This window comes from Larus michahellis, chromosome 9 (assembly GCF_964199755.1).
Source record: "Larus michahellis chromosome 9, bLarMic1.1, whole genome shotgun sequence".
Taxonomy (NCBI): domain Eukaryota; kingdom Metazoa; phylum Chordata; class Aves; order Charadriiformes; family Laridae; genus Larus; species Larus michahellis.
The window spans coordinates 29,267,216-29,281,174 of NC_133904.1; the positions used below are offsets into that span (position 1 = coordinate 29,267,216).

The 13,959-nt window shown below is 50.9% G+C and overlaps 1 protein-coding gene across 2 annotated transcripts in view; it reads right to left on the bottom strand.

Moving 5' to 3' along the window:
• Window positions 1–7,576: 7,576 nt before the first annotated feature.
• The window catches only part of HS6ST2 (heparan sulfate 6-O-sulfotransferase 2), a 146,401-nt gene continuing 140,018 nt past the window's right edge, over window positions 7,577–13,959 (bottom strand). For both annotated transcript variants that reach the window (XM_074600606.1, XM_074600607.1), the window contains exon 2: window positions 7,577–10,554. In XM_074600606.1, coding sequence (XP_074456707.1) covers window positions 9,852–10,554 — 703 coding nt within the window. In that variant the 3' untranslated portion in view covers window positions 7,577–9,851. The remainder of the gene's footprint in view (window positions 10,555–13,959) is intronic.

Consider the following 13,959-nt stretch of genomic DNA (forward strand, 5'->3'; position numbering starts at 1 on the left):
CAGAGAAGCTGTGGCTGCCCCATCCCTGGAGGTGTTCAAGGCCAGGCTGGACGGGGCTTGGAGCAGCCTGGTCTGGTGGGAGGTGTCCCTGCCCAGGGCAGGGGGGTTGGAACTAGGTGATCTCTAAGGTCCCTTCCAACCCAAACCATTCTGTGATTCTGTGTGATTCTGTGAACCTGGCCAAAACCGTGACACACCTGTAACATATATATATAAATAAACAATGCAGCCCCGTTACCTTTGCACAGCATCAAATCCAGCTTGATGGCCTTTAATCAGGGCTGAAGTGCTGACTTGCACAGCTTCCTCGTCCCCCGTCTCCGCTATGCACTGCCTAGAGAGGATGGGCAGCTTTTCACCCCAGCTCCAGCCCCCCTCAGCGCCCATCCCCTCTGCCAGCCCACCCTAATGCCCTGCAGCACCCCGTTTTTCGGCTTCCCAAGCCCACACAGCTGTGGCCGTACACAGGCGATATGAGACCAGCTCCCCAAGGGCAAAAGGCAGCCCTGAGCCTGGCAGAGGTGGGATGGACTTGACACGGAGCCACCGCTGCTGCCTGCCTGGGTATGCCCCAGTGAGTCCCAGTGCCATCAGCCTGAGCTGCATGGCTCCAACTGCAGCTCCCAACCTGATGGTACCAAGTACCTCCTCTTTTGAAAAAAACCAGCTTCATGAGCCCCAGTGCCTCGGGACCTGCTTGTTTGCAAGAGCCCAACATCCTTCACTCCAGGCCCATAGGGGGCAACGCGAGTGGTCCCCGTGTTGCTCAGGGCGGGGAGGAAAGTGTCGCTTGCCAGTCCTCGGTGTGAACCATTTTGGTCTGATGTAAAACACCCTTTTCCAAGACATACCACTGATCTCTCAAGAGAGATCAAGGAAATTCGCTTGCCAGTTACCTCTCTTCCACCTGGAGGTATTCAGAAACCAAAGGAGCTGCCATTCGAAAGGGGGAGATGGTGGGCTAGCCAAAGGGAGATGGGGGCCACAGAGCCACCCTCGAGGAACCTGCTCACCGCATTCATCTTTCCACCCACGCAATTAGCCTGTCTTGATCTGGGGGGGGGCAGGTGAGGTATTTTTCTACTGAATTAAAATAAATACATACCCATAAAAACCCTCTAAGGATTACAACACTCGGGGCAATGGCAGCAGCAAATGCACCTCCCATAAGCTGCAGCAGTGGAGGTTGTCCCCCAGCGTCACCATACCCACAGCACTGGGAACAGAGGAAAGGGGGGTTTCTAACACCGACCTTCAGCCCAGGCAGCATGAGTTTTCCAGATGTGGCAATTTTGCGGAGAATGCAAAAATCCCGGTAATGACTAAATCTGTGTCTGGTCTCAGCAAATAGCTCCAGGGGCACAACTGCAGGGCACACCAGGCACCAGACAGTAGCACGTGGGGATGATCGGTACGTGGTGGCTTCTACCCGCCTGTGCCATGAGCATCCCAACCCCGACACGCAGCTGGCCTGACACACAGCCAGCGCGCCCCAGCTGTGACAGCGGGTCCCCAGGACCACCAGGGCTCAGCCAGCATCGCGGCAGCTTTCCCGCAGGGAAGATCATAGAATCATAGAATCACAGCATTGGAAGGGACCTCCACAGGTCACCCAGTCCAACCCCCTGCCAGAGCAGGGTCACCCACAGCAGGTGGCACAGGAACGCCTCCAGGCGGGTTTGGAATGTCTCCAGAGACGGAGACTCCACCACCTCTCTGGGCAGCCTGTGCCAGGGCTCTGCCACCCTCACAGGAAAGAAGTTCCTCCTCATGTTGAGGTGGAACTTCCCATGGTCAAGTTTGTGCCCGTTACCCCTTGTCCTGTCGCCGGGCACCACTGAAAAGAGCCTGGCCCATCCTCCTGACACCCACCCTTTCCGTATTTATAAGTGTTGATAAGATCCCCCCTCAGTCATCTTTTTTCCAGACTGAAAAGAGCCAAATCCCTCAGCCTTTCTCCATGAGAGAGGTGTTCCAGTCCCCTCAGCATCTTGGTAGCCCTTTGCTGTCCCCTCTCCAGCAGTTCCCTGTCCTTCTGTAACCGGGGAGCCCAGCACTGGACACAGCACTCCAGATGTGGCCTCCCCAGGGCAGAGCAGAGGGGGAGGATGACCTCCCTCCACCTGCTGGCCACACTCTTCTTGATGCCCCCCAGGATGCCATTGGCCTTCTTGGCCACGAGGGCACATTGCTGCCCCATGGGCATCCTGTTGTCCCCCAGGACTCCCAGGTCTCTTTCCACAGAGCTGCTCTCCAGCAGGTCACCCCCAACCTGTCCTGGTGCAGGGGTTATTCCTCCCCAGGTGCAGCACCCTACGCTTGCCCTTGTTGAACTTCATAAGGTTCCTCTCTGCCCAAATCTCCAGCCTGTCCAGGTCTCAGTGTATGGTGTCACAGCCTTCTGGTGTGTCAGCCACCCCCCGCCCCCCCAGCTTTGTGTCATCGGCAAACGTGCTGAGGGTGCACTCTGTCCCCTCATCCAGGTCACTGATGAATATATTGAAGAGGACTGGGCCCAGTACTGACCCCTGGGGAACATCACTCGTCACTGACCTCCAACTAGACTCTGTGCCCCTAACCATGACACTTTGAGCTCTGTCTTTCAACCAGTTATCTATCTACCTTACTGTCCATTCATCTAACCCACACTTCCTAAGCTTCCCTATGAGGATGCTGTGGGAGACCCTGTTGAAAGCCTTGCTGAAGTCAAGGTAGGCAACATCCACTGCCCTCCCCTCATCTATCCATCCAGTCATGCCATCGTAGAAGGCTATCAGATTAGTCAGACATGATTTCCCCTTGGTGAATCCATGTTGAGTACTTCTGATAGCTTTCTTTTCCTCCACATGCTTTGAGATGACGCCCAGAACAAGCTGTTCCATCATCTTTCTAGGGATGGAGATGAGGCTGACCGGCCTGTAGTTCCCCGGCTCCTCCTTCTTGCCTTTTTTGAAGACTGGAGTGACATCGGCTTTCCTCCAGTCCTCAGGCACCTCACCCGTTCTCCGGGACTTTTTTGGTTCTTTGTGTATTTACAGCCTCATAAAACCATGAAGCTGCCCAAGGGGAGCGGAGGTCCCTGCCTGGCGCCAGCTGGTCGGGATGCGAGTCGGTGGTGCAGGCTGGTGCAGGGCCCGGCATTCCAGGCACTGCACGGGCTGCTGCTGCCTGCCGGAGTGGAAAAGCTGCAGCAAATCCCTGCTGCCACAGGGAGCATCGGCACAACACCGCGACAGCAAATGCCGCATTGATTTTCGGTTCGTGCAGCACTCGGTGAAGAGGCCATCTATTTAGGGTGTAGGGGCTGTGCGGGGCTCCGGACTCTTCCCAGCGTTGCTGATTAATTTTTGAAAGGAATCAAAAGATGACATACGAAAGTCAGGTCTGCGAAACAGCGCTGCCCGAAGCGTGGGCTCGGATCCTCTTCCCAGTGGGCACTTTTTCACACAGGTCCTGCTGCTCGGGGCGCTGGGGAAGCCTGCCCAGCTGAGGTTTCTCACCCTGCCACAGAACCACTTTCTGCACCCCTTGACCTTGGAATCGCTGCCGTGGGTCTGTCCTGGGGTCAGCTCACCAGCCGCACGCAGAGCACGGCTGCACGGCCACCGATGCTCCAGGAGGGATGCGTTGGTCCTGGAGCCCCATGGCCCCGCTGCCCCCAGCAGCATCTCCCCAGAGCAGCCCCGGTGGGTGGCTCGGCCTGGGAGGGGGGTCTCACCCCCACCTCAGACAGTCGCAGCTGGCGGGGACGGGCCCCTGCCCCGTGGTGTGTTAAGAGGGGATTGACTTCAAAGTGCTGGAGCAGCTGATGCTGCTGAGGGTGCTGCAGCCATTCACGCAGCTTTATCCATTAGTAATTAGGCAGGCGTTGTCTGGCATCTAGATTAATCCCACTTTTAATTATTTTGAAACTGTATGAGATTTCCCAGGCATTAAAGATTATGTACGCACTTGCTGATTCCACAGCAATTATTCTAATGTAATGATGTCTATTAATACGCTTCCCAGCTTGCCGTGCCCAGAGGGGAAATTCCCAGTTTCCCCCTACGGAGCACACATCTCCTGCGTGGTGTAACCCCTCTATCCACCTGCTTACACTGCACAAAGTAATACTTTCCATGTGCTTCACCTAATATTAATAACATTGCAGAGCAGGGTGCACCGATTGCAAAGGGGGAGAGAGACCCCTCGAGGCTCCGCGTCCCCTCACAGCCAAAAAGCGGCAATTCCTGCTGCGGTGATGGGAGCGGAGACCCCACTGGAAAAGCCGGAGTATCCTTCCTTCCCCGAGAGAAACTGCTCCAGGGCTCACACCCAGCTGCAGCCCACCCAAAAAAAGCAGCGTAGATTTGTACGGCTTATTTAAAGGAAAAGGTCCCACCATTTCCATCCCAGGTCGGGTTAAACAATTCCACCTGAAATCAAAGGCTTCATTCAGCTCGTGGATCGTCTGAACTCATTACAGATTGCCTTTACAATTTAAAGTTCGGATTTAAAATGCCATTTTCAAAGAGGAACAATAACAGAAATGTGAGTTGAGAACTTCAAAACTTAGAGCTGTTCTGAAATCTCACCTTTCATTTGGCCCAAATATCCCTTGAATTCCTCCCTTGTAACTACAGCTCTCATTATCGCCAAACCTCACTTACCAGAAAATTTACTATTTCCTGGCAAAACAAGTGTTGTGCCACTGGCCACCGTACGCTGTGGAGCTGAGACCTCATTAGGAGACCGGGGGCTCAAACGAATGTTGTGACAGGTGTTGCTTGCAGCCCTCTGCCCACGAACGCGCATCAGAAAATACCTATATTTGACATAAACCTCTACAGTTTATATAGTTTTTATAGTTTATGTAGAGGTTTATGTCAACAACTGCTTGTGAACACCCTTGCCAAACCTTATTTGCAGTCATATGAGGGGAGATACGAATTCGGGCAGCTGAGAACACCAAAAGGCAGCACTTTTTGTTCTGAAGATGAACACTCAGCCCTCACTATAAATATTTTGATTGCTTTGCATATATATTGTTTCAGGTTTTCATCGCTCTCAAAACAAAAAGCGGGATAACCTCACCTGCCTGGCCCAACGCATCCTCGCAGAGCTGAACTGCCTGACAAAGCTCCTGGGTAGAGACCACGGGTAATTTAGCTGCTAGATCCTCTGGATGCTTAGAGCCAAATTCGATTTGAGGTCTAAACTTGTCACTCCATCTCTGGAGAGAGCAGAGCAGCAATATTAGCATGATGGCAGCCGCAATTGACTCTGAATTCAAGAAATGGATTAAATGAAATTACGCTCTTCCTTGATGAGGCTGGTGTAACAGGGAGATTGCTTTAGGAAATCCAGAATTGGATTACATAGGTAAGAAGAGGTCAGATGTTCTGCTATTCGCTCAGGAAGGTTTTGTGCAGACTGTGCCTCCCCGCCGCCCAGCAGCCGCGGCCGGCAGCGGGGTGGCAAGGACAAACGGCGCCGGCTGCCTCCAGAGCCCCGATGCCACCTTTGCTGGGATCATGAACTGGTTTGCCATTGCTCTGTCCACCTTGGAGGCAGGAGATCCCAAATCCCCTGTCCCAGCATCCCCGCTCCCACACGGGAACGACCCTCTGCTGTCACCCCGGCGAACCAAACCACCCCCAGCTCCTCCCAAATGCTGCGGAGACAGGGGGATTTTTAGTAAGCGAAAGATTTACATCTCTCACCTGCTCGGAAAACACTTCTCCTGCAGAAGATGCCTCTGCAAAGACGATCCCTCCACCAGAGCTGCTCGCTGTGCCTCCCCGGGCCCGCATGGGCCAGCCCGGCAGCCCGGGTCTGCAGCTGAAGGTTTGCATTAGTTTGATGGGTTCCCTCAATTATCTGATATTTCTGGCTGAAATCGAAGAGGAGATGGATCAGTTCTTCTTCTTCTCTGCTTCTCCTTTGCTCAGTGATCTCATGAGCTAAAACAGCAGTTGCGCTGGTATCTGTCAGGTCTTCTTCACGGCTCTGATCATTTTGGATAATGTGCGCATTTTAAAAAAAATTACACGAAAAAGCCCATTAGTTCATTTTTACTCAAAAATGACAGAACTGGAAGCAAACATGTATTACAGCATGCTAAAACACATCGGATGTTATATAAAGAGGTTGCAAAGTTCATTTACAAAAACCAGCTGAGCAGCTCGCTTCCAGCAACCCTTATGTACCAGGCACCCTTTCGGTAAGTTTTAGTCCCAAAATATTGGCCCCAAATATGGCGCTTTGCAAGGTCACGCAGGTTCACAGCTACCAACTTTCCAATCTTTTGGAGGGCGAAATGACCCGAGCCGCTCCTTTTAACGTTACATATTAGTGCCAGACATCTCCATCTCCAAAGCAGCCCCCGGCTCCACGCCAGCTGCCCCGGTCTGGCCGCACCGGCGCTGCTGACACCTCTTTCTGGCGGAAACTTCAGAGGCATCTCGATGCTCGGAACAGTTTTCTTAACATGTGCCCAGGCTTTTCAAAACTTACCAGAGGGTTTGAGGGCTACTTGAATCACCGCCGTAGCTCCTCAGCCTCCGAAGTTTGTCTGTCCCAACACATCCCCCCCCGCCTCCATCCTTCCTCTCCTGAAGTAAGAGTTTTCCCAACTGTCAAAGCACTCCTCCCAAAAGGCAACCCCAATTGCTTTTATGTCAGACTTCACTGCTGGGTGCTTTTTTAGGTGCAGGGAAGCACCTTGCGTGACGGCTATCCTGTTACCAGCTCCACCAGCAGCTTTCCCAGTGCACCTGTATAATAAAGCCATGTCAGTCAAACGCAGATTCGCCGGCAGATCCCTCCATTCCCCGCTTCCCACAGCTCAAAAAGCCTCGCAGGGATGAGATGTCCCTGCGGGTACTCACAAGAGGAAGGGCGCCGCCGTCCCCCCAGGGGAATTCCGCTAGGTCAAGGCAAGGTCTCCTATGGACACCTTCGGGTCTACACTCCCCTGCGAGTCCGGCAAGGCTGCTGGGCTTTTAGAGCCACCAAGAAAAAAAAACAAGCCTCCACCCAAAGTGTAAAAAAGCATCTTTTCGAGTTGATCTGGGGAATGACGCTCAATTCATTCTCACCTGCTTTCGCCCTGAAGTCTGGTTTAGCTTATTTGTGGTTTAAAACGTCCCAGGGCGGGATACAGCAGGACGCACTGGAAGTCAGCAGCTAGGCAGCATCCTCCGGAGCCAGCTGGAGCAAAAAGGGAGGGAATCACACAAAGGAAAGAAAAATAATCATACGCACACATATACATGTACACACAGTGAAAGAATCCCTTAATGCTGCAGACAATTGACAACCATATGTAAAATCAGCAGAAACCACAGCTTGTCCTTCCGAAGACCGCTCAGAAAAGCAGCCAAAACCTCTGCAGCAACTCCCGAACTAGAGAAAGTCCAAAGTGGCTTTGCCCTTGCAAGCTGTAGTTTAAATACACTTCTGAAAAGCCAGGGTTTTAAACTCATATACTTGCCTGTCAGCTGCTATTTCATTTGTGTCAAAATTACCGTTCATTCTGCACAGCGCGCTTCCCAAGACGTTGTCAGCTAAAGGAATAACCACATGAAAACCAGAAGACTGTAGTTAAATTTTATTTATCGGTTCTATTGTTAAATTACACAATCAAAGTCAGTGGATTGGCCTGTAAATCTACACAATAAGACAGCGTCTACAGTGGAAATCAGTAGAATTCGATATGGTTATGACAAAATGGTATCCTTATATTCGTACATCCCCTATATACAATAAACAGTATACACAAAGAAAATGCAACTAGTCTCTGTAAACCATGCACACCACAGCGTAAAAACAAAATGCACCTTCTGCAACAGGCCCTCCAGCCCGCCCACGGTTAAGTCCTGTTTACAGCAGTGCCTTTCAGTTTTAAGAGCGAATTATTTCTCCCCCCCACCCCCGCCCCCCCCCAAAAACCAAAATACAACCGAGACATCATATTGGCAACTGCAGTTCTCGTTTAAAATAAAAATTAAAAAAAAAAATAAAAAATGGCTGTACATGAAGTTATTCTCTTTTCCAAGCTGCTAACGCAGGGTATTGGTTTTGCTGATGCTTTGCCCTCCGCTTGCCCCCGTTGGGATTGCTGCCCCCGGGGTCGCAACACAACATCAGATGTAAGACAACTTTCCCAGAACTCAAGCGTGGAGCTGGGAGAGATTTTTAAAGCCTTCTGCCTCATTTTATGGCCCCCCCCCCTCCCCGCCCTCTTGGGTGTATAGAATATTACAGGCGAAAGGCAATAGTGCAAGTGAGCCTCGTAAGCATTGTGTACAGCGGGACAAAAAAATGCCCCTTTTCGGGTGCCTCCACCGCCGCGCACCCGCGCCGAGATCGCCGTTGAGTGCCAAGCCTGGGAGCATCGCAGGCTGCGTACAAAATCGCTGAACTTGCTGAATGTATAGCCCAAGCCTTGCAGAGGTTTGGTAATTTTTTTTTTTTTTATTTTATTTTTTTTTTGCATAGAGATTTATAGGAGCCCCTGGCACCTCCTGCCCCGTCTCCTCTCCCTGCCCGTCTGGGTGAGGCCGAAGGGCGGCAGGTGAGCCCAGTCCAGCTGCATCCACGCAACCATCCCAACCTGTACAACTATGGCTATGGCAAAATCGGCTTCCCTCATTTCTAGTCATCGCTCATCTGTCATCGCTAAGAAGGGCTCAAGAGCACAGGGGGAAAAAAAAAAAAAAGGCAAAAAAAAAAAATAAGCCCTGTTCTTATCTGGTGTAGCAAAGACTTACTGGAAGTAAATCCTAATTCAAGTGTAAATCTACTTCTTCCATTGAGCAATTCTCTTCATAATATTGCTGGGATTAGAGAGTTTTACGACTTTTCTAAAGACGCTACACAAATATCCGCAACATAATTTCATCTAGTTTATACCACCAATTATTAAGGAATGATAAATTCAGCGTTATGTATTCCAATGGGTAAGAAAAGACTTAAAATTAGACATTGTCACAAGATTGTAATTTGGAAAAGGCTTTATGAAACGTGAAGATGTGCTGTAAGTTTTCCAGAATGGTTAAAGTTGTACTGCCCTGAAAAATTCTGGAAACAGTGTTTTTAACATTGGCATTGAGTTCAGAAAAGTATGTGTGTCGTCTTTTTTTCTTTTTTTTTTTTTTTTGACATGAGATAGACCAAGCTTAAAACTCTAAACAGCAGTAGGTAGAAAAAGTTTAAAATATTAAATATTTATATAACTAGAGAAATTACTTCTATTCCTTTTAAAAGCCAATATAATACATAAAACTAGTCAGTATTTTTTCTAGACCTTTATCGTTCCCTTCATCGTCCATTCATTAACTTGGTAAATATCATAAGCAGTCGGTGCCCTTGAAAACACATCATTAAAATAAAATTAAGATAAAATCAAAAGGAAAAGGTTTTGCTCATATAACTGTATTGTGAGAGTATGCTAAATGCTCATTATTAGGAAATGAGTTTGCTTCTCAGACAGATTTCAGTCGAGCATCATAAACATTTTCCGGCATCCCATTTTGTACTCATAACTAATTTAAGGATTAATTTTTTTTTTCCCTTTTCTTTTAAATAAACGTCCAAGCAACCATTTCCGATGAGCCTACTTGGCTCCTGTATTTCATAAATAATCCAACAAACCTAAAAAGGACAATTTAATTACACGCTAAGATTAAGTGTTCCACTTACAGTACAACATTTACTGCGAAGGCAACTGCAAAGGCAACGTTTTAACCTCTTTTTGCTTCAAACCCTTGAGAAGTGTAATTTGTCTGGACCGCTCTGTCGTCTCTGATTTGCGGGTTGGGTTGGGTTCCGCTTCGCTTTTCGGTGCCTGGCGAGTCCTGTCCCCCCCACTACCGCCGCCACCGCTCCACGTTCCCTATGTAGTCAGTGCTGGAGCTGTTGTCCCCCTGCTCCCTCAGGTGCGCTTGCTTCGCCCTCAGGATCTTGCGCTGCTCCTGGCGTTTCCGCCGCGCTTCCTGGTGCTCCTTCTGCCGCATGTACTGGTACCGCTGCAAAAACAGGTCTTTTGCATAATCGTACAATTCCACGTCTAAAAAATTGAGGGCCTCGATGCGCTGCTGAGTCTGCTCGTCTATCTCCACGCTGGAGGCCCTTGTGCTATTGTACTGCGTGAATGGCGAGATGAAGTTCATGTTGAAAGTCTTCTCAAAGAGATACTGAGTCTTCCGCTGGAATTCAGTTAGGCCGAAGAAGGCCATCCGCTTCAGGTTCTCCTTGGCACTGTCTAGCAGAACCTTGTTTCTCTGCTCCTCGGGCATGACCGACAGGTTGTAGCATCCCACCAGGCTGAGGTCGGACAGCATGCGGACCTGGCGGTTGTTGGCGAGGTTGTAGGGGCAGTCCATGAATTCCTGCAGGGAACAGCCCGACCAGTCGTCTCCCGTGTAGCAGCTGGGCAGCTCTTCGGTGGTCGGGGACCGGCCGTCGCAGACATGCAGGGACGCCTTCCACGTCGCTCCTCGCTGGACGTGGCGCCATTCGCTCAGGTACCGGGAGACGGGGTCACGCAGGATGGTGATATAGTAGAAATTCCTGCCAAAGGGAGAGGAAGGCAGAGCGTTTAGTCCCGTGTGTCTCCAGCACACAGCTCATTAACGTTCAAAATCAATAGAAACTTGGAGATGCGCTTAAGAGGCTTTCAGGAGCCCTGCTGCGGAGTGCTCCTCTGCCTGCTCGCCTCTACAGGGTGAAGGACGGCTCAACCGACTCCCCGCAGGGAGTTGGAAGGGTTAGATGGACCTGCACACGTCTGGCTGTGCTCAACGAGTTTTGCCTCTACAGAGGTGGAAGGGAACCCCACCTCTCCCTCTGTGTAGTTGCCCATCCTGCTATGTGCTCCCGCCGGCTGCCTCGGCGGATGCTCTCCCCAGACCTTGGGAGAGAATCAAAATATCTCCCGCGACAGAAGCCTCAACTCAAGGAAGGCATGGGTAGCTCTGGCTTTTTTTATTTTCCATACACAATAGAGCTGGACCAACAAGTTTACGTAGTCTGCAAAAATCTGCGGATGCTGCCTTTCCTGGTGAGCGGCTGTGGGTGCGAGCTGCACGAGCCCCAGGGCGGCGTTACGCTGGCAAGGAGGACATTTCCTGCAAGATATGTCCTACAAGACATTTCCTTTCACAGCCCAGATAAATGGGATGTGCCCAGAAGCCCCAGCCCACTTGCACACTGAAATGAGGATCTGGGAAAAGCCCATGCAAATCCCATTTTGTCCTCCTGCCTTCACCTGCTACAGGACTGCAACGCTAAGAGAGGAGAAATAAGCGAATAACAGGAAATTAAAGGATGCACGACAGCGTTTTCTAAGAGAAAACGTTGCCGAGGCAGGTGGTGGCTTTGGTTTGGAGCAACGGGAGGGTGGCACACGTGAGGGATGTGCTGCTGCAGGGAACCCCATCAGGCAGCCAGCTGGAAAAGCTGCAAGCTCAACCTCATGTATACAACCAAGAGATCACTCACACATTAATATCCACCATCAAACACTATGTTTTCCACTGTTGGCAGACTTTGCACCTCCTTTAATACGACCACGACCTCAGCAATGATGCTGCAGGTACGCTGTCAGGATACCAGTGATCTACTGGAGTTAAATGGAATTAAAGTAGGCCAATGAGCAAATCGTCCTGCCAGGGAAGGCCGCTCCTTCAGGATGAGGACACCAAGGAGCATGTGCCTTGGAGCCCTGAGCCCCCAGGGTGTGATCGTCACGTCCTCCGTTCTGCCTAAGGAGGAGAAGGGACATGCATTTGCCTTCCCGAGTGGCATCACGACTGGCCATCTTGCAGCCAATATTTTGTTCCCTATCATTTCCTTCAGCAGAAAAGCCACTAGATGTCAATGTTTTACAGAAAATTGTTTCTTGGGTGGACTAAAATGCGAATCGGAAGCACCGAAAGCATCCGACAGCACAGGGGAAAGGAAACCCGGGGAGTCGCCATTCCTCTTCCCATTTAGAGCATCCAAGCTCATAAATAATTAAATAAATAGGAAGTACAATAAACTTGCAAACCCAACTAAAGCCAAGGAGCCCAGCACAGCATCAGCGGCTGGACACGACGGCACCTCACCCCCGGGACACCGCAGTCAGAGCTGCCGCTGTACCCATGCTCATGCCGGCGCCGCTCTCTGGCTCCGAGGGCTTTGGCCGCAGGTTCACAGAGGGGAAGGGAGCCAAAAGTGCCCGCCGCAACCCCGAGGAAGGTATTTTTTCCCAAAAATGCCATTAAGCAATTTCATAGTGAGAGCTGGAGTTTAGGAGGGGGCAAGAGAGAAGCTGAGTTTCATGTTGCGCGGCCGGAGCGGCAGCTGCCAATCTCACATCGTCCCTTGCAAAGATGGGAAGAGCTTCACTTGGGTGTCACCTCAGCAGGTCTGTGGCAGCACTGGAGAGCCAAGCCTGGCAGAGGGATGGCGCTTTTCCACGAGCACCATCACCCCAACCAGCCACTCCGACAAGCAGGATCTGGCCCGGGTCACGCCTGTACACTGGGCTGCTTTGCTGCAGCAACAACACGGCCTTGTGGGGGTCCCCAACACGGGGAAACACGTCCGGGACAAACCCAAGCCCTTCTTTAACTCCTGCCAGGAATCTTCATCCTTGGACCTAGTTCATTGGGATTCTGCACTAAAATAATGACCTGGCCCTCAAGGAATAACTAATTAGTGCCATAGCACTACCCTCTGTGCTAACTAACTATAGCAACTAACACGCGGCACTTCGGCAAGGCTGGGAGGGGAGTGGGCATGGGCATGCTGCCGACGGAGGGAGAAGGCCAACCAAACCGTACGCTCTAAGGTTATCACGGCAATCGATGGGGAGTTAATGCAAGAAAGGAGATGAATCCCGAGCCAAGATCGATATGGCAAGCATTTTATCATAGCTCAAACTCTTCAGCCGCTCTCCCTTCGCGCTGTTTGGTCACAGGCGGTGACAAAGCGCCTCCCTTGGCTGCTGCTGTAAAAACAAAAGAATGAATAAAAACTTGCATGTTGGTGGAAGAAACTGCGCGGTAACGGATCACCATCACCCCAGGTGGCTGGTGGCCTCACGCGGGCAGATATCTCCATCAGCGCCTGTCAAGGGACAACGCCGCAGCCCAGGGAGATGAGGGAGAGGAGACCGAGTAAAGATGCTCGCTGGAGTCTGCGGTGAGCGTGGAGGTCTCTGGGCTCCCCCAGCACTCTGTGATCTGCAAGCCAGGCCAACGGCAGGGATGCTTATGGGATGCCCCAGACGAGCCCACCTGGTCTGAGCACGGCCCCCTGCAAACAGCCTTGGGGCACTTATTTATACCGTGTTGTTATTTCACAGATGAATCCTGCTTCCAAGACACGGCTTGCAGAGAGATGCTTTGTCAGCTGCTGGGCCAGTCTCAGCTATTTTGGGCATTTCTCCCCTTCTTAAGTCTCCCTGTTAAAATTCTAGTGGAAAAAAGTGCCGTTCCTGTTGGGAACACCAGCTTTTGGGTTTGCCCCAAGCCACTCTCGTCCAAGTTAGAAATTCTGTCGGCTTCAGAAAAGCAGCCGCGCTGCTCTGCATTTATCTGAACTGAGCTTCAAAAAGTCACAAAAGCTTTAATGCATTGTCAAGTCGGAGCCGTGCCAGAGATGGATTCAGCCATCAGCGCTTAGAGCATCCTTCTGCTGCAACTGGGAGGAAGGCTCAAAGCCTTGCAATTATTTTTAGCTCTGTATGTAACAGCTTGTTCTTTCTGCTGTCTTAATAAGGGGGTGTTGAGCTCTTGCCCATTCCTTGAAGCTTGTGCTTCAGAGCCCGAGACAACATGTTTGCAGGTAGAACTCAAACTTTACCATGAATCATCCCTCCAACTTAAAGAGCTGCACTCATCAGAAACACAGGTCTTCTAATAAAGCTGAGCCGGATGCCTATGAAGCAGAGAATAAAAGGAACTCGTGGGCAACTCAGAAAGTAGG